The following is a 20352-nucleotide window of genomic DNA, read 5'->3' on the forward strand; positions in this document are numbered from 1 at the left end:
TCTCTTGGAAAAGATCTGCGGGCACTGCTGTACAAAGGGTCAAAAATCATGTTTTTCCAGGATTTCTCTGTAGCTGTAATTCAAAAGAGGAAGTCCTTCAATGAAATTAAAAAGAGGCTGAGAAACCTGGGCATCCAGTACTCCATGAGATAACCGACAGTACTTAGTTTCAGCCACGAGGACTCAGTTTACACATTTGACTCGGCAGATAAGGCTAAAAACTTTGTAGACACTTTAAAATAGACGGATTGGCCTGAAGAATACGGTTAATGTTTGTTCTCTTTTCGATCTTTCCCCATGTTTTCCCTTCCTTTTTTTAAATTCCTTTCTTTCTCCATAATACTTTCCTATTTGGAAAGGGGGAAAGACTTTGGAATAAGTTGTTCCTTTTTTTAATAACTGGATTTTGATGGGAAATTTTGTGGATGTTTTTTGTTGTCTCTCCCCTTTTGTTTGTTCTGCTTCTCTTAGTCGCAAGTAGGGGTAATATGAAACCAAGGATGGGTGGAGTGCTTATCCTGACTTGGTCTTTTTTCTGTTGATTTAAGGATCATCTCCTTGTTTGTTTTTCTGGCCTAAGGCTGGAGCTGTGAAGGAGGGGATGGATAGGGTGAGTGCCCCCAATGGGCAGGGGGAAGAGTCTTCCATTCAAAGTTTTATAGTTGGTTGTTTTTGTTTTTTTGGTAGTACTAGTTGTTTATAGTTATGATAAAGTACTTTTTGTACGTATAGTTCTTCAATTCTATGAGTACTTATTTACTTTTATGTTCGGCACTTTGTAAGCAGGATTCTCCCTCCAAGGGGTTCAAGGGTCTCTGAAAGGGGATATGGATAAGTGCCTTATTAAATGGTGCCCCAGGAACATTAAGGGAAGTCATTCGCCTGTTAAAAGGAAAGAAAAGTGCTTTCTAGCCTTAAGAGGGAAAGGGTTGATATTGCTTTGTTGCAGGAAACCATCTTGATGATGGGGAACACCTGAAATTACAATAGGGGGTTATGACCGGGTATTATTTTCATCCTTTACTACTAAAAGTAGGGGAGTGGCGGTGCTTATCCAGAAAAATCTTCTGTTCACATTATTAGAGCAGGTGAAAGATGAGCAGGGACGGTTTGTGATACTTAAAGCCCTGATAGATGGGGAGGAATATGGCATTTTAAATGTCTACTGTCCTCTAGCGCATCCTCAAATTTTTGATTAATGCTTTCTCTAAGTTGAGTGCTTTTAGAACATGGCGCATTATTATATGGGGGGATTTTGATTGTCGTTTTGGATCAGACAGTGGGCCCCCAACTATTTCTTCGCAGGCCAAGCAGGTGGTTGACTTTATGCGAGGAGTTGGGGCTGGTGGACATTTGTAGATGTCTTCACCCTTCCAACAGGGACTTCACCTTTTTTTTTTCAAACCCACATAAATGTCACACGAGGATTGATCTCTTTCTGGCTCCCTCGGCCCTTCTGGATTCGATTATGGGTTGTAAAATTGGGAATATAGCTATCTCTGATCAACGGCAGTATATTTGGAAGTTAAGGCCAAGCGTGAAGGGCTAGGTTTGCGGCACTGGCTTTTAGACCCTTTTCTCCTTAAGGATTCCAAATTTGTAGAATATTTTTTGAAGGAGTTTCAGGAATTCTTGACTATCAACGCAGGCACGGCTAGTAGTCCATCCATGCTATGGGAGACTGCTAATCCCTTTGCTAGGGGATTAGCTATTTCCTATTCGGTTTGCCGGAAATGACCGAAGGAGGAACAGCAGCATCTACTTGAGACGCAGTTGAGAGCCGAGGAAGCAGCAAATTTTGCGCTGCCTTCGGTGACTAAGCTACAGCGGATCACGGCACTTCAGGCTGCCTTGAATTCAATACTGACACAAAAGGCAAAGAAAGAACTTGCTTTTGCAAGCCAGGTTAAGGATTTCATCCAGAAGATGACTATGCTTCTCACTAAGCCCGATACAGAGCGGTTGTTGCTACGTTGCACAAGCACCCTTTCGGTTAGTGCCCTCTATTGCCTGCTGGGTGGCAGGGCCTGGCAGGATATTAACCAGTTATGTGAGGTCTGGGAGCAAGAGCTGGGAGTGCAGATCTCTTCTGAAACATGGGAGAACATATGGGAGAATACTCGAAAGATCTCAATCTGTAATAGGACGTGCGCTACGCAGTTAAGTTCTGCACAGGGCTCATCTGGCACCAGACTGTCGGGCGAGTTTTAAAAAAGGAGCATCTTCAGTGTGACCCAGATGTAAAATAAGTGTAGGTGAAACTATTTTAATATTCTTGCATACTGTGCACGGAAGAATATTCTGATGAACTGGGTGTCTGAGAACCCACCGGGCTTGCTAGGAAGGCGCAAATTAATTATGGAGCACATTCCCTTGGACTTTTTTCACAAACATGGTGCACCACACAACAGACCATATTTATAAGACATGGCAGCCCTACTTGAGTTATTTGGATGTAGATTTGTCAGTTATCTTAACTAGGGCATTTGTTTAACCAGGATGATTAGATTTGTCAAGCTCTGGGCCCTGGAGCGGGTCTCCCGAGTTAATATGGGTATATATACAATGCTCCCGTCCTTTGCTTGGGAGCTTTGCGCTGAGTATAGGGTTCTGTATTTTTTTTTGCTTTGGTGTTGCTTTGCACGGTGTTAGGGTTTGATTTGTATTATAGGGTAGTTAGTAGATAGTAGTTGTATTGTCATTTGTGTTTTTTTTTCTTGTACTGATTTTTTCCAATAATTTTATGTTTGTAATGTTAAAAAAATTTGCAAATACATATATATGCAAAAAAAAAGTTTATTCTACCATTTTCTTCACAATTTTGGTACACAATTTAATTATTTACATTTGTATGTGGATAATGGATATTGACTAATTATACACAAATTGGGGATCCAAAGAGGATCGCGTTGCAGAGCTCTGCACCTCAACTGAAGCGGGATGAACGTTTAACCCACCCAACCCGGACCATTGCAATATCTTGGGACTCTGGAAAGGTCATGGAGTCCCAAGAAACTGTGAACAATCAAATTACCTGTGTTGTTGCCGTTCAGCGATACTGAAGAAGGGCAGAGGAGTGTCTGAGACCGGGCCTGTTGCCCAGCCTGCAGGATTCTTGGACTCAATTACCTACCCAGGCCCTGATGAAGGAACTTGTGAAATTTCATGAGATGTTGGGTAACAAATAGTGGAGAAGCTGGCACTGACCTCTATCAGGCTGCACAAGCATGAACAGCAGCTGGGAGGCCTGGAAAAGAGGACTGATGAAGTTGAACAGTCATAGTGGTGGAAGCTGATATCAGTTCCTCCAAGGATAGGATCCAAGTCCTGGAGGCACAGGTCTGTAATTTGCATGACCAAGTGGATGATCTTGAGAACAGGGGCAGGAGAAAAATATTTGGGTTGTCAGTCTGCCGGAGGCTAAGGAATGTGAGCGGCCCGCTAAATTTATTGAGGGCTGAGCCGAAATTCCTTAACTTGGAGGCTGGAATGAGAGGCATGAAGATCAAGAGAGCTCACTGGGTCACTGCGTGGAGATCAGGTCTGAGTCAACGTCCTCATCCTACCTTGGTGCGGTTTCGTCATTATACCGATGAGAGAATCGCGGAAGCTTCTAGAATCTAGGGGAAGGATCCGAAGGCCCTGATTTACGAAAGCTCTAAGTTTGTGTTCTTCCAGGACTTCTCAATGGCGGTCATCCAGAAAAGAAAATCCTATGACAGTGTCAAGAGAAGACTGAAGGAGCTTGGGATTCAGTACTCTTGACGTATCCAGCGGTACTTCAGATCACCTTAGATGGACCTGTACATCTCTTTGAGACATCGGAGAAGGCAAGAAACTTTGTGGACAAATTAACCTAATCTGAACAATTTAATATGTACAAATAGTAGTGTTATTGGAGTATATCTTTGGGTTTTTTTTTCTATCAAAAGAGGAAGTCTAGTTTGGGCTTTCTTTTCCTTTTTAATTGGTAATAATTTGGTATAAACTATGTTTGGCGGTTGAGATGTGTACTTTCAATTTCTAAGTTATTTCAAAGGATGGGTGGGGTATTTACCCTTTTTTTTCTCTTTTAAAAAAAATTGTTCCTTCATATTGTTCCATGGTGTATTTTCTTTTCTGCTTGTGTCTGCACTGTGACTCTAGCTAGGAGGAGGGAAATTGGTGGGGATGGCTAGGTGTCTGCTTGCGGGCAGCTTATACCTGGTTCAGGTGTTTAAACGCCTGGGCTGCAGTCTTGGCAGCGAGATGGGAAATTGGGTTCTGGGATGGGTAGTTGACCCCTTTTGGGAAGGGAATGATTTCCCCTATTCAATGCGGTTGGTGCATTATAGGTTGGGTTTTTTGGTTTTTGTTGTATATAATCTTTGATAGCTTTGTAAGTTTGTTAAATGTAGTAGTTTTAGTTTATGTAGTTTTTTACATTCAATGGCTCATGTGACACTAAGGCTCCGCAATTTGTGGTTTGAGTTCCTCTTCTCTGGAATTTAAATATTACTGCAGAATGTTGTGGCTAATGATTTGATTAAATGGTGTACTTGGAATATCAAGAGAAGTCACTCACCAATTAAAAGGAAGGAGGGTGGCACGGTGGCACAGTGGTTAGCACTGCTGCCTCACAGCGCCAGAGATCCGGTTCAATTCCCGCCTCAGGCGACTGACTGTGTGGAGTTTGCACGTTCTCTCCGTGTCTGCGTGGGTTTCCTCCGGGTGCTCCGGTTTCCTCCCACAGTCCAAAGATGTGCAGGTCAGGTGAATTGACCATCCTAAATTGCCCATAGTGTAGGTAAGGGGTAGATGTAGGGGTATGGGTGTGGGTTGCACTTTGGCGGGGCGGTGTGGACTTGTTGGGCTGAAGGGCCTGTTTCCACACAGTAAGTAATCTAATCTAATCTAAGGTTCTTTTGAGTCTTAGAAAGGAGAAGGTGGATATTGCTTTGTTACAGGAGACACACTTGGATGATAGGGAGCATTTGAAACTGCAGCAGAATGGCTTTGATCGGGTTTACTTTTCATCTTTTAATATCAGAAGTAGGGGATTGGCTATATTGATTAGGAGGAATCTCCCATTTAAGTTATTAGAGCGTGTTAAAGACTCATGAGATTTTTGTAATTCTCAAAGCCCTGATAAACGGGGAAGAATATGGTGTTTGAAATGTTTATTGCCCTCTGGCCCGTACCCTCAAATTTTTGGTAAGTGTATTCTCTAAACTGATCAGTCTCAAATCCCAGCATATCATTATAGAGGGAGATCTTACCTGTCTCATGGATCCCACAGTAGACAGGTTGCCCGAAGGACCCCGATACCCTCTGCACAAACTAAATAATTAGTGGATCTGTGTGTTCAACTTAGGGTTGGTGCATGTCTGGAGCGTCTCCACCCTCCAGGTAGGGATTTTGTTTTTTTTCCAATCCACACAGATGTCACACCAGGATTTTTTTTTTGTCTGACCCCTTGGTAACCCTGGACTTGGTGGCATCTTGTACAGTTGGTAATATTACCATCTCCAATCACATTCCAGTGTATATGTTCATTAAGATTAAGGACCTTTTACAGGGGGTTTGAGGCATTGGCAAATAGATCCTTTTATCCTCAATTAATTTGTGGGGTACTTGTCTAGGAACGCCCGAAATTCCATAGATATTAACTCAGGCTTGAGTAGTAGCCCATCTGCCCTTTGGGAAACTGCCAAAGCCTATGCCAGGGGATTAGTTAGACAATAGGTGCAGGAGTAGGCCATTTTGCCCTTCGAGCCTGCACCACCATTCAATGTGATCATGGCTGATCATCCTTAATCTGTATCCTGTTCCTGCCTTATCTCCATAACCCTCGATTCCACTATCCTTGAGAGCTCTATCCAACTCTTAAATGAATCCAGAGACTGGGCCTCCACTGCCCTCCAGGGCAGAGCATTCCACACAGCCACCACTCTCTGGGTGAAGACGTTTCTCCTCATCTCTGTCCTAAATGGTCTACCCCGTATTTTTAAGCTGTGTCCTCTGGTTTGGCACTCACCCATCAGCGGAAACATGTTTCCTGCCTCCAGAGTGTCCAATCCTTTAATAATCTTATGCGTCTCAATCAGATCCCCTCTGTCTTCTAAACTCTAGGGTAAACAAGCCCAGTCGCTTCAGTCTTTCAGTGTAAGGTAATCCCGCCATTCCAGGAATTGACCTCGTGAACCTACGCTGCACTCCTTCAATAGCCAGAATGTCTTTCCTCAAATTTGGAGACCAGAACTGCACACAGTACTCCAGGTGTGGTCTCACCAGGGCCCTGTACAGCTGCAGAAGCACCTCTTTGCTTCTATACTCAATCCCTCCTTGTTATGAAGACCTGCATGCTATTAGCCGCCTTCACTACCTGCTGTACCTGCATGCTTACCTTCATTGACTGGTGTACAAGAACACCCAGATCTCTCTGTACTGCCCCTTTACCTAAATTGATTCCATTTAGGTAGTAATCTGCTTTCTTGTTCTTGCCACCAAAGTGGATAACCATACACTTATCCACATTAAACTGCATCTGCCATGCATCTGACCACTCACCTAACTTGTCCAGGTCATCCTGTAATCTCCTAACATCCTCATCACCCTGCCACCCAGCTTAGTATCATCAGCAAGTTTGCTCGTGTTATTACTAATACCATCTTCTATATCATTAACATATATTGTAAAGAGCTGCGGTCCCAGTACTGCTCCCAGTTATTCCCTACTCTGTCAGTAGGAAACGGCATAAAGGTGAGCAGCAACGTCTCCTTGAAGCACGGTTGAAAGCAACCGAGAAGGCTTACTTTGACATGCCTTCATTGGTCAAGCTACAGAGGATTACGGCACTGCAGTTTGCATTGAATTCCATGCTCTCTCAGACAGCAAAGAAGGAGCTTACTTTGCAAAGCAGAAGTTATACGAGCATGGTGACAGGCCAGGCAAAACTTGGCATATCGTGCCAGGAAAAGGAGTGCCCCTCAAGCCATTATGGCAGGATCTGGGAACCTAACATGTGATTCTAAAAAGATTAAAGTGGCATTCCAGAGATTGTTCTCTAAGTTACATCAGTCTGAGGGTGTGAGGAGGGTTAGGCCAAAATAGATTTTTTTTTAAGGATCTGGAACTTCCAGGCCTGACCCCTGAACGAGAGTCTTTTCTCATTACCCCCTTATCAGTGCAGGAGGCTGTGAAGCAGCTTCAGAGTGGAAAGGCACCCAGTCCTGATGGATTTCCCAGCAAATTCGATAAGGAATTTATAAATATATTGTCAGGCCCAATGCTCAATATGTTTAATGACTCAGACAGCCATGACTGTCTCCCGCCATCTCTGTGAGAGGCCAATATTTCGCTTATCCTTAAAGGGAAGGTCTTGGAGGACTGCTTTGTACAGGCCCATTTCACTCTTAAATGTGGACTTTAAAATCCTCTCTAACTCTCTCACATTAAGGCTGGAGACTGTGTTATCTTTTATTGTTAAAGAGGACAAGACGGGCTTCATAAAGGGCCGATCTTCCAATAATGTTAGGAGGCTGCTTAATGTAATTCAAGCATGCCAACAGCAGTCAATACAAAGATTGGTGATTTCTCTCTCGATGCAGAGAAGGCATTTGACAGAGTTGAATGGCCGTACCTTTTCTACACTCTGGAAAGGTTTGGTTTGGACAAAGTCTTTATAAGATGGGTAAAAGTTCTCTATAGTGACCCTCTTGCTGCGGTCATCACCAATGGGGTGCGCTCCAGCAATTTTAACATTTTTAGGGGCTGCTGACAGGACTGTCCCTTTTGCCACTGCTTTTTACATTAGTGATTGATCGTTGGTAGAGGCCATTCGTAGGGACACCAATATATCAGCTGCAGAAGTGGGGTCAAAATTACATAGGGTTTTGTTGTAGGTGGACAATATCCTAATTTTTTGTCTTAATCCAGCAGTTTTGGTACCTCGCCTGATACAAGGCTTCAGTGCAGTTGGCGCCTTTTCTGCAGTACAAGATTAATCTTGCAAAGTCAGAGCCTATGCCTATGGGTGGTCATACGAAGATGCTAGGTCTTGAGGGCAAATATCAATTCCCATACAAGTAGTCACAGGGGGCATACTCATTACTCCAGTTCTGGATCGGCTGTTCAAAGACAATTTTGTTCAATTATTTGACAAAGTCAAACAAGACCTTCAAAGATGGGAGCCGCTTCCGGTCTCGTAGTTGGGTTAGATAGCACTTATTAAGATGAATATTCTCCCTCCCCGTTTGTTATACCCTTTCGAATGCTCCCCCTGATTTTCCGTAAACGTTCAGTAGACTGAACGGCGGGTTCACCTCTTTTATTTGGCATCGTAAGTGGCCTCTCATTAAATTATCTAAACTACAGTTGCCTCACAGATTGGGGGAGAGTGGATCCCCCAAACCTTGAAAGCTACCACCTAAGCTCGCTTTTATCCTATGAGTAATTGGGCCTATGGGGACTCTTTCAATATGGCTAAATATTGAAACCTCCCAGGCAAGGTGCCCCCTTACCAGCTTGCTGTTTTTGGACAAACTGAGGAAAATTAGGGAATATTGCCATAACCCGTTAATTTTAAACACTGTTAAAGCATGGAAGGCAATTCGGCAGAGGAAAGGCAATATTGGCAAAATATCTTCTCTTGCATAATGGGTATGCCAGGTTTTCAACTGGGGATGATAGATTCAGGAATTAAACATTGGGCAGCTAGGGGTGTGTCTTGCATGGGCGATTTATTTGACGGAGATACAATGATGTCCTTTGGTCAGTTAGCACGGAAATATGAGCTATATAACAGGGGCGACTTTCATTTTTTTTCAAATTTAGTCTTTTGAATAAAATCCCTACACTTTTGACTGATCCCTATAAAATCAGACTTTGAGAGGAGGGTGTTCAGCATACACATTGTCAGTACTTTTATATCATGAATTGGAGGGGGGTGCCCCCTCATCTGAGTTCAATCAACTCTGCAGGGTGTGGGAGACCAAGCCAGATGTTGAAGTCTCCTTAGAGGCATGGGAAGATATTTGAGAAAACGCAAGAAAGATATCTATTTGCAATAGGACAATGCTTTACAGTGGAAGATTCTCCACAGGGTCCACTTGGCTCTGGGCAGTTTGTCAAAATGTAAACCAGGGGTATCTTCAACACGTCCCAAGTGCAAGGTTTGTGCGGGCACTCTTACCCATAGTCTCTGCTCCTGTGGTAGGCTTCAAACATACTGGAGTGCTGTGGCAGGTGCAATGGAGAGGATTTTGGGTGTAAGGGTAGAGAAGGACCTGATCTCTCCTCCTCTTGGCCTGCCCAGTGCGTTCCCTGTACGTGCGCCTGAGAAAAATACTTTTCAATATCTTCACTTTCCGTGCAGGAAAGAATATCTTGCTAGGTTGTGTATCCGAAAAACCACCGGGCCTGTTGGGTTGGCGGAAGATTGTTATGGAGTATATCCCTTTGGATTTTCTCACAAGTATGGTACACCACAAAACTGAGAATTTCTGTAAGGCATGGCAGCCCTTTTTGAATACCTGGACACAGATTTATGTGTCACACTAATAAAAGCTTTTATATAGCCGTAATAATTGTGTTTTAAGAGTCCAGTATTCATGGAGGAGGAACTGTGAACATGTGAGTGTCTTGTTTGGCTGGGTTGAGTTATTACTATCTATTAATTTGGTGTTGGTTATTATTTAGTTAAATAGTTTAGGTTTTTTGATTATATATTTTCCTATATACATTTGTACGAGGGCAGGTTGGGTTTTTACTCGTGTTCTCTCTCTTTGTATTGTTTGTACTTGTAATATTAAAATCTTTTTTCAATAAAAACAATTTTTAAAAATTATTTCCGGTTGAGACTGGTTTTTGAGTTGGTGCATACGTGCTTATATTGTGGGTGGCACAGTGGCGAAGTGGTTAGCATTGCTGCCTCACAGCGCTAGAGACTTTGGTTCGATTCCTGCCTCTGGCAACTGTGTGGAGTTTGCACATTCTCCCTCTTGTTTGTGTGGGTTTCCTCCGGATGCTCCAGTGTCCTCCCACAAATCAAAGATGTGCAGGCTAGGTGAATTGGCCATGCTAAATTATCCATAGTGATAGGTGCATTAATCAGGGTAAATTTAGGCTTTGGTTACTCTTCAGAGGGTCAGTGTGGACTTGTTGGGCCGAATGGCCTGTTTCCATACTGTAGCTAATTTAATCTAATTGTCATTTAAAGTAAATATTTTCTAGACTTATGTAAAGATTGGCTCCAGTTCTATCCTTCACCAGGCTTACTGTGTAACCAGTGTTCAATATTGTCCTTTAGATAAATCTAGCAGATTTTGGAGAAAACCAATGGGTCACATGTTTCCAGGAGACAGCAGAGGCAATTCTTGGTCAGAATGCTACTTATCTTGGAGAACTAAAGGAATCAGTAAGTGTTTTTCATTTAGTTCAAATAAACATGTTATAGATTTAGACAGTTCAACTTTCTACTATTTTTGGCTTTTTCTTTTACTTCTGCTACTTCTGAAAGTTATTGCAGATTTTTTGCTGTCACTATCAGTGATCCCAGAGCTCTAAGTACTAAATTTTAAACTTATTTTTCCTTAACAATTGCTGTTCAGTCCTGACAGTAGTTAGTTTTGCTTTTGGAAAAGAAATGTTTGCTTTTAAAAGTTACAATCATTACAGTAGTAATAATTTGGTTTGAGGTTTCTAATTGTGGTCCAAATTTATCTATTCAATCTTTCAGTAATTTAAAAGATGAGTTTTGCAACAGTCAAGTGCTGTGGGAGAAGATGCATATGTTTGTGAAGAACACCACAGATGCAGATTCTCTCAATTTACTTTTTAACAATTCATTTAATTTTGGCTTGTGCGCCACACTGTGGCTCGCTAAATGGGATCCAAACGCAGGTAACTTAAGTGGTGGAGCGAGCTTCCTAAGTCTGTGGAGCATGGGAGGAAAGGTGTGTATGTGTCTCAGACAATATCCACACTCCTTTTCTCACCCACCAAAGATCTAGCCAAAATGCAGGCTGGGAAAGGTGAACACCAATGCTGAAAGGCAACCGGTCTGTTATCCCATATCCATGTGAATTTAATCAAGGCTAATTCGGAGTGTGCACCATCAGAGTTGAGCGTAAGATCAGAGTTAGTTAAATCTAAGATCTTAACTTGAGGCCTAATCTTTGTCTCTGTACATATGCAATTTAACAGAGGTAGCAGAAAAGGGGTTTTATTAGTTAGTTGGTGTTTGGCATTTTGATGCCCATTTTTGTTAATGACTCATTACTAAATTATCCATTTATTGCTTTCAAATCATTGTTAAATTATTATTTATTATAGTGTCACACCTTAAAAGTTGCTCCCCCTGTCACATTCCCAACATAAAATATAGAACTATTTGGTTGTGTTCAAATAAATCATGGCATAACCGCATAATACTCAAACTTCAGAAGGGGGTTCATCAATATATGGAATTCATGTGGATAGTAATGACCTGGACTGTCACAACAGGGAGAGAAAAGCACATTGGACAAGCCTGATTTAAGTATATGTTTGAAATGCTGTGTACTTGATGTATCTGAACCAGTAATTAGTGTACCGATTAAAGCTTGAACCTTTCTCAGTTGAGTATTACGTGGATGTTTTAATTTCCCATTCACTGAATTGAATCCATTATTCATGGCTGCTTGTCCAAACCTTTGTCTTTCTGGACTGTTTGGGCAAATTCCATGAAGCAACCGATGCCATATATAAAGTTTGTTTTCATATTCTCATTAACCTGCATATAATTCAAAATGCTGATACTTGTGGATAATTGAGAATTTATCTCCCAAGTGAGGCATCTACCCTTTCCAATCCTCCATGCCAATAAAATTCAAAGCAAACCGTGTAAGTGAGTCTGAATTGGTTAGACATTATGCCGTCCACCATCTCAACTCTGGTACGTGGGCCACTCATGCTGCAATCCCATTGCCTGTAGGAGTGTATTTGAAAAATGATTGTTCTTGGTGACCCATTTTTTTTCCTGCCAACAAACCACATTATATTATAGCCAATCTGGTTCTCTTTAACTTCAAAGGATCTCTCTGGTCAATGGCTAAGTAGAAAAAAGTACAATAATATTAGAATGCTTAAGCAAGAGTGTTTGAATTCAAAAACACATTAAATATATAATAAAAATGTAATATAAATATGATGCAACATTATAAAGCAATTAGAAAAACTTTTATTTACCCAAGTGGTGTGACTTCCATATTTCCACTTCCAAAATACTGAACTAAAATTGTCTGTTAATTTGTTGGGCGTATTTAGCCATTTCCTGGACAAGTTGTACTTCCATAATCGAGTGGTGACAGCATGGTAATGAAAATGTTGTAAGTTTTTTCCAAAAAAAAAAAATGTTTTTAATTAAGTATATTTAAGGCAATATCAGTGAAAGGTTTCATGTTGACCTGCCTTTCTCTTTTACTTCTGTGTTGTATATCGGGCTCTTAACTTTAATATTTCCAAAATCAGGGATTTTTTAAAAAACCAACCAGGCTTTTGTTTTGGAAAAGTATTGTTGAACAACTTCCAAATTCATATTCCCATACATGTAGACCAACTTTATCAGTATGTTTGTAGAAACTTGTATGTTTTGCATTTTGGGTTTTCCTGTCTCCCAAGATCTGTCCACAGTATTATCCTGTATTTTTTTGTCTTGCAAGTGTGTGTTTGAATTCTGGCAGTAGGCCTGTAGAAAAGGGTAAGAGATGTGATGGATCAGGATCATGATGAAGAAATAGCTACAGAACTTAGATGGAGAGAGACATCCACATTGTTGTTTAGATATTGAGTTTGCTAGACTTAATAGCTGAGCAAAGCTAGAACAAAGTTGTGCAAGTGAAACCTTCTAGCCCAAATTGCATGTTGCGTTTCTTTTACCTACTTGATCAGGAAAAGATGTTCAGTAGAATTTGCTAATCTCCAGGTGAATGTTTGTTTAACTTTTGAGCTCCATTGCGATACTATATGGAATAAAAGATGTCAGTATGATCTTGAATTATAGTTTCTGCACTCTGCAAGAGTGCCGATATAAACACAACCAATGAGGTAAAATGACAGATGGCAATAAATAAAAAGCAATTAAAGTGAAGTATGATTGTGTTGGAGAAACATGCAGCTGTTTGGTGATAGTTCTCTAGTTTTGGGCTGAGGTGAGTCTTTTTAACAGTACATCAAAACATTGTTGACATATGCCATTACTTGTCCTGAGAGGATGGGTAGGTGATCCTGAAACAACCCTGTGCTTTTTGAGCAGGTTCCTAGAGAATTTGCCAGGTGCTTCTGGTTTCCTCCCCACCTCCTTTCCTTCCCCTTTTCTTTGGATAGATTTGGGGTTGGGGGATACATGAAGAGCTGCCATGACCGTGAGAAAGTTAAGCTGAAACTTGCTGCTATATGTGAAGCTTTTGAAGACAGTTAAATGAAGTAGATTTCCTTGAATTTCCTAGGGGTTACTTGCAACCTGAATTCCATGCCTTAGTCAGCAAAACGTTGTCTTTTTTATATTGATATTTAACATTATATTTGCTTTTTTCATAGAATGAACAAGCCTTTGAAGAAATATTCCAGAATGCAAATTTTCGGTCATACACCTGCAGGATCCGTGTCAAACTTGAAACTTACAATGTAAGTAAGGAGTAGCTTTATATAGTATGACCAAGTTCCAGGGCCATACCACTCACCTACATTTCAATAGTCCTGCAGCAAAATAAAACACCAAAATGTTTAACTCATGTATTTAATGTTTACCTTTCCAATTGAGGTTGCAACCTGGCAGTTTGAGAGGATGAAGCATCTGTACCATTTCATGAATCTGCATCAGTTCCAGGTCTCTCTGCTGTTAAATGTCCAATGGTGCAGATGATGTAATGAGGGCTGAAATTGGCTTTGATTTTTCAATTTTACTCCTGCTTGGCTCTGTCTCAACTCTTCCAACTGTTCTGTGCCAGATTCTTCTAAAAATGCCTTGGAGCATATTTTGCACTAAAGGCAGTATATAAATGCAAGCTGTTGAAATTGGTATTTTAATGGGGTTTGGATTTGTTGAAATTGTATTCCTCTGTCTACAATCACTGTAGGCACAGGGAATTTGTAGCCAGCCAAGTTGCACGCAGTAACTTCCCTTAACAATGAAATGTTACTGTGTTTGCCCTGATAATTTTAAACCCTACAATTCCTTTTAAGTATTTATCCTTCTTGAAAAGGAGCATCTGTGATAGGGAATTATGTGCAGTGTAAGAACAGAACACAATTCTGACATAAAATATTATGTGTACCTTCTAAAAGAAATTCAAAAGACTACACACTAGAAATATAGAAACTGTGGGTTGACCAACTATTTGAAAATTGCTTCTCTTCTATTGGACTGTATTAACTTCACGGGAGTGACCTGCTGACTGATTCATATCTGTGACTGTTCTTGGAATTAGTCTTGAACAGAATTTTAACCAAACAAAATGCAAGAAGTAGATTCAAGAATACATTTTTCCAAAGAAGTTATTCATTCGGAGTAAGCAGTTGTTTTAAGTTATGGCTCAAGACTTGCAATATGTTTTCTACACTACCGCCTGTAGCAGGCACTGATCAGGCTCAAATTATAAATAAGACTCTTGACTTAAATTCTGGCTGTCCTCCTTTTATCCATCATCTCTTTACTATGTTTCATACCATTGATCTTTATATCTTCTTTCAATGTCTCTTCTCAGCAAACCACCTATATATCATTATGCTCTTTTCATTCTTCTGTTCCTGTTGTCTCAAAAGTGATTTGCATATTTATCATTGTGCAGGCAGAACAATGGAAATCAGTCACCATACTTGCATTTTGAATTTCCATCTTTAGTGTCTCGTTTCTTTCTTAGGCTTTTACTCTCAAGTTATTCTTTTATTGAATCCTATTTTAAACTTACTGTCGTAACCTTTAATTTCAGTGTGTCAAAGTACATTTAGTTTCCCAGCTAACTCGGTAAATTATAAAACCTAAAGAACTGCGAATGCTGTAAATCTGAAACAAAAATAGAAATTGCTGGAAAAGCTCAGCAGGTCTGGTAGCAACTGTGGAGTGAACTGAAAGGGTTAACTCTGATTCTTTCCACAGATGCTGCCAGACCTGTTGACCTTTTCCAGCAATTTCTACTTTTATACGTAATTTGTAAGATGCTGAGTGATGAAGAAACAACAACTTCCATTTTTAAAGTGTCTTTAAATTAGTTTAATTGAAAAAGTTATCAAACAAAATTAGTTCCAAGTTGCAAGATATGACTTGGTTAAACTTCGGACAGTTTTTAATGATTACCTTAAAGGAAGAGCATTCAAAAACCTTAGTGACTGAAAGCTTTGTTGCCAGCTATAGGGAAGTTAAAATGGAGGTGCTGAAAGTATCCAGAATTGAAGGAGCATGTATAACTTGGGTTCGGAGGAGATTAGAGAGGTGAGAAGTGAGCCGTTGCCATGAAAGAATTTGGAAGCAAGGGTGAGACTCTTTTTCTGAAACTCTGTTGCTCATTTAGAATTCAGTATAGTCCAGTGAGCATCAGAGTGATGGTGAATGAATTTAAGGCAGAGAACCCTCTTCATTATAATTTTCCCTTTCTAGCTTTATCATGTCAATGAGTGAACTTCCTTGACATTAGTGTTGTATTGTTGACTTCTAATGTCCTACAGTACCATGACCTCAGGTTTAACTGCCAAACATTTATTGAATAGTAAAAATCATATGACATAGAATTTTACAGTAGTTATTAAACATAACTGTCTCCTTGAGCAAGTGGAAAGTAATTTGTAACTGCTGCATCAAAATGTGTGTTAAATAGCAGTTCATTTTTGCTTTCCTGTGCCCACGAAGCTATTTGACTGGATTATCACCCTCTCATTTGAACCAGCAAGGCTGAGAATTTTCAGCAAATCCCTAGGATCGTGCAAATTTAAATAATTGTCATCAAATACCCATTTGAAGAAATTCCACATGTTTATATTTGAATTGGCCCTTTCTTCAAATGCTGAGTTCAAACAAAATAACTAAAATCAGGGTAACTAAGAATTTGTGATTAATATTTTTTAATCCTTTTTGTATTTGAAAGATGGAGACCAGGGGTACGAGGTGTACAATTTTTTGCCACTAGTCCCCCTCCCATATATGATTATACCCTCTTAGTGAGTTCTGGAAACGTGAGATTGGGTTCCACCTTTCTGCTGGCGGAGCACCTTAATGACTATTTGTGGCATTTTGTTGTTTAATCTGGAATTTTGCTTCCTTCTCCACATTTGTTTAATCCTTTTTGAACCTTTGAAATAGCACCTTCCTCTGCTTCTGTCTCCTCTTTTCCTCCCTATCTCCCTCCACCCTAAAGCCACCAAACATTAATCAATGCCTTTTAATGTTTGTCGTCTTGCTTCCTGTACAAGTTAAACTTGTTCCTAATTCAGCCATGGCTGCACTATTATGCTTGGTTAGCCCTATTCCATTTCCTCTATTCATATTAGTTTCAATTTCCCCTCTCACTGTCAAACCCTCTGAAGGCATCAACCTAACCTATCTCTTGCGTAACTGGGCTCTGCGCCTTCTTGCTTTTCTGACACTGACCTTCTATGATCCCTATCCTATTTTGATCAGAATTCCATCACTGTGGCTGTCCCATTTGAAACTCCCTAAGATCCTGTGCTTTACTACCTCCTACCTGTTTTCAAAAGTTTAATTTTTTTTTTGCATGTCTGATTCCACATTCTTTTTCTTCCTTCGTATCTTTCATATAATTCTTGGCTCTTGAACCTTTTCAAGATGTTGTTCCAACATATGGTAGTGTTATATAAATAATATATTTAATGTGTTTCTTTCTATTTCAACAGCTTGCTGATGCTTTTTGACGCACCATGCATGTATAATTCTTTCTAGGGCATTGAAAAGATTGAAGTATTCAATATTTAACAGTGAAGTAACTGTTGAAAAATGTTGTTTAAATATTTCCAGATATTACTGTAGATGAGATGTTTCATATCTTCCATAACACACACACTGAAGATTTATGTGGCAGTAACCAGTTCTGAATTAGCTTAAATAAGAAAATATGTCAGTAATTATGTTTGCAACCACTTTGTGGAATATGTTCCCAAATGAGGAGCCCAGGGTTTAAATTTCCATTCTGCCCATTTATTTTGTAATGGAGTCCAATTGTACTGAAGTGGAGAAAGGATTAATTTAGCTTTTATAGGTTATATTGAGTTATACAGCCATTTGGGGCAATATGTAGAAGTATATATTTATCTTGTACAGTAGGATGGCATTGCATAATAAGGCTATGGAATTGCCATTAGTTCCAAAAACTAATTTCTGCAGACCAACCAAGGAGAGGAGTCATAATATTTACTGAGAGGGTGTCATATTGGTTTCTTTTGCTGTTCCTCCAAAGCATAAGCACTCAGCCTGGTTGGTCAGTAGCATCAGGTGAAATTCAGGTATCGTGACTATTTTGATTTCTTTGTGTTAAATGTATAATTTTCGAGTTTATTCCCTCACACCCAACATATTTAAACGTGCTTGCGCATTTCTAGAGCTTGGGAATGTGGTGCCAAGAAGTCTGGGAAGTTTGACCTGTATTTTAGTGAGGTTTTACAACCTTTACTTTAAGAGCTTTTCTTTGTTTTGGAGATTAACAAACCAGTTATTAAAAAAGGGAGAAAAACCAATGTTGTGTTGTCAGTGACTGTCCACAAGTGCAGGGAAACAGTAACCCAGAAAGATATTCAAGTCTGTGGCATATACCAGAGAGTGATAGACTATTGGATGCTGAATTTGGGAAGCTCGTGTATTTGGTGTTAAGTAAAATATAGTAAATCCGGTTTGATAGCTTCAGTTGTCTTGGTGAGAGACACCAACTGAAGAAAATAAAATCTGATGACTGCGCAGAAATTTGCCGAAAGGAAATGAAATGAGTTGCAGTTGTCCCAGCCTCTCTTTGAGGTTTTGGATATTTAATGATCATACTGGGCTTATTGAGTTTGAATTATTTGTGGATTTCTGTAATGAAATTTTCCCAACCATTCTTTTGCTTGATATGATATAGTTTGTTTTTCCTTATTTAATGAATGTTTTATTCCTTCTGTTAAATGTACACTAGCAGCCTCCGTAACTGGACTGTATAATTTGAAGGTGGTGGGGATGTTCAGGTCTATTAGCCAAGTTTCACTCTAAAATCTGACTTATCCAGTATTAGCATCAGCTGGAATCATAGTATTTGCAACATGAACTCTGCTTCATACTGCATCTTTTAATAACTCACTGAACTTGGTTTTTAGCAGTGTATACAGTGTGGTGAAGATGGTAGGATTGTGCCACAGTTTAGGTATCTGGCCCACAGGAGAGTTTAGTGAGCCAGCATGTTAATTATGTTACATCAGAGTTTAAGTCAAATAGAAGTGTGTCCAGAAGGCTGATTGACGGCGTTATCAGCATCTATATGGAATTTTGAATAAGCTGCATCATTCTCACTAGTGAGTAGATAATAAGTACAGCAACTTAACCTTGAGTGCAATAAGTCAAAGTGCAGGAATTACGGAAGTATAAGATTAGTGGTGATTCAGGTCATTCTCATTAGGTTGTTGCAGCTTGTCTGTATGTTTTGTACCAGCAGCCATTCTTTAGAAATAGATTGAATAGCGCAAAAAAAATCTACCACTTGTTATCTTTCAAATGTGTTAAAAAGATTTGAATGCAATTTGAACAACTGGAGGTGATCTATGATAACAAGGTAATGAGTGAGCAAGTCTGTGATATAGATTTTAATTGTTTCTGGTTCATATTTGCAGGATGAATCTCGCATCAAAGCGACAATGATGGATGTGAAACCAGTGGACCATAAGGAGTACAGCAAGAGACTGATAATGAATATTAGGAAACATGCAGCTACACAAGCTTACTGAATACTGAGTAGAGGGAAGAATGAGTACAACACAATTGGAAGAAGCTGGATGGTCGGGATCCTCAATTAAAAACACTTGTACTTTGAAAACATAAGGCTTTTTAAATGTTGAATTCTGATCAACATGGATAGTGAGATTGAGAATATATCTGTAAATAGGCTTTCTTGCCAAGGTATGGGTTTACTTGTGTGAAGTAACATTGTAAATCATTGGGTGGACTGCAAAACCAGTTTTTTTTTCTTTATTTCTGCCCCCCCCCCCCCCCCCCCCCCTTCATATTTACATAACTTACTTCAGTGCTTCATTCTAATAAACACTGACAAAAAGCTTATGAGACTTTAGTGTATCTGTTGGAATGATTCTGTATCAAAATGACAATGTAGTGATGAAAACTCTCTGTTCAATCTAACAGCCTATTTTTAATACTTGCAGTTGATTTCCTCTGGCATTGCTTATAGAGCGAAATAAATTATGTTCTGTCTTTTGTTTTTTGTTGTCTTTTTGTATCACTGTCCTATCCTGTTTGTACTCAACTTGATCCTCTTGGGTGTCAGCCATCGTTCAGTTGGTAGCTTTTTTGCCTCCAAGTCATAAGTTCAAACTCACTCCAGAGATACTAGCATATAATCAGTCTGACACTCCAGTGCAGAATGGACTGTTGTGCTTCTGGTGTTTGTTCGTACATAGTAGTGTTTCCTACAGTTGAAGAATGAAACAGTGAAAGATTCTTTTTTCACCCATGAGCCAGAATAATCCACTTAATAGTTGGTTCTGAGAATGTGCTTCAGTTTCAGCTGGTGCATTGTTGGACAACAAAATACAAATTTGTCTTTTGAGCCAGTCAAACCAGGGTTATAATTGAGACAAAAGCATGAGCTGGCCTTGTATCTTGTTAACTTAAACCATTAAATTGTTTTTGTCTCATGGTTAAAGAGTAGCACTTGAATTTCTTCAAGACCTTTGAAATCCAAGCAATGCTAATGGGTTACATAGCACAGAAACTGGCCATTTGTCTCAACTAGTACATGCTGGTTTTCATACTCTGTCTGAGCCGTCTCCATCTTTTATATAAATCTACTATCCTAAGCATCTGTCTCTTACGATTTTCTACTTACTATCCTTAAATGCATCTGTACTGGTTGCTTCTATCATCCTCTAACGTGGTGAGTTTCACTTTTTTACTGCTCTCGACAAGTTTATTCTGAACTGTTTGTTGGAATTCTTGGTGGCTGTCTTTATGTTGATGGCTCTTCCCAAAGAGGAAATATTCTCTCTATTAAAACTTGCATAATTTTAAAAACCTCTTGGTCCTCTTGCATTATTTTCAACATGCAAGAGTTTAAAATACCTTTCCTGATGTATATACCCTCAGGATCCTATCTGATATTTTACTAGATCTTTGTGTTTCTTCAGTGTCAG

The 20352-nt window shown here is 39.8% G+C and overlaps 1 protein-coding gene across 1 annotated transcript in view; it reads left to right on the forward strand.

Moving 5' to 3' along the window:
* The window catches only part of rpa1 (replication protein A1), a 90126-nt gene extending 70707 nt beyond the window's left edge, over window positions 1-19419 (forward strand). The window contains exons 15-17 of the mRNA XM_072589983.1: window positions 10289-10396; window positions 13558-13644; window positions 18820-19419. Coding sequence (XP_072446084.1) covers window positions 10289-10396; window positions 13558-13644; window positions 18820-18933 — 309 coding nt within the window. The 3' untranslated portion in view covers window positions 18934-19419. The remainder of the gene's footprint in view (window positions 1-10288; window positions 10397-13557; window positions 13645-18819) is intronic.
* Window positions 19420-20352: the final 933 nt, after the last annotated feature.

The sequence above is a fragment of the Chiloscyllium punctatum genome, chromosome 19 (assembly GCF_047496795.1).
Source record: "Chiloscyllium punctatum isolate Juve2018m chromosome 19, sChiPun1.3, whole genome shotgun sequence".
Classification (NCBI taxonomy): Eukaryota; Metazoa; Chordata; class Chondrichthyes; order Orectolobiformes; family Hemiscylliidae; genus Chiloscyllium; species Chiloscyllium punctatum.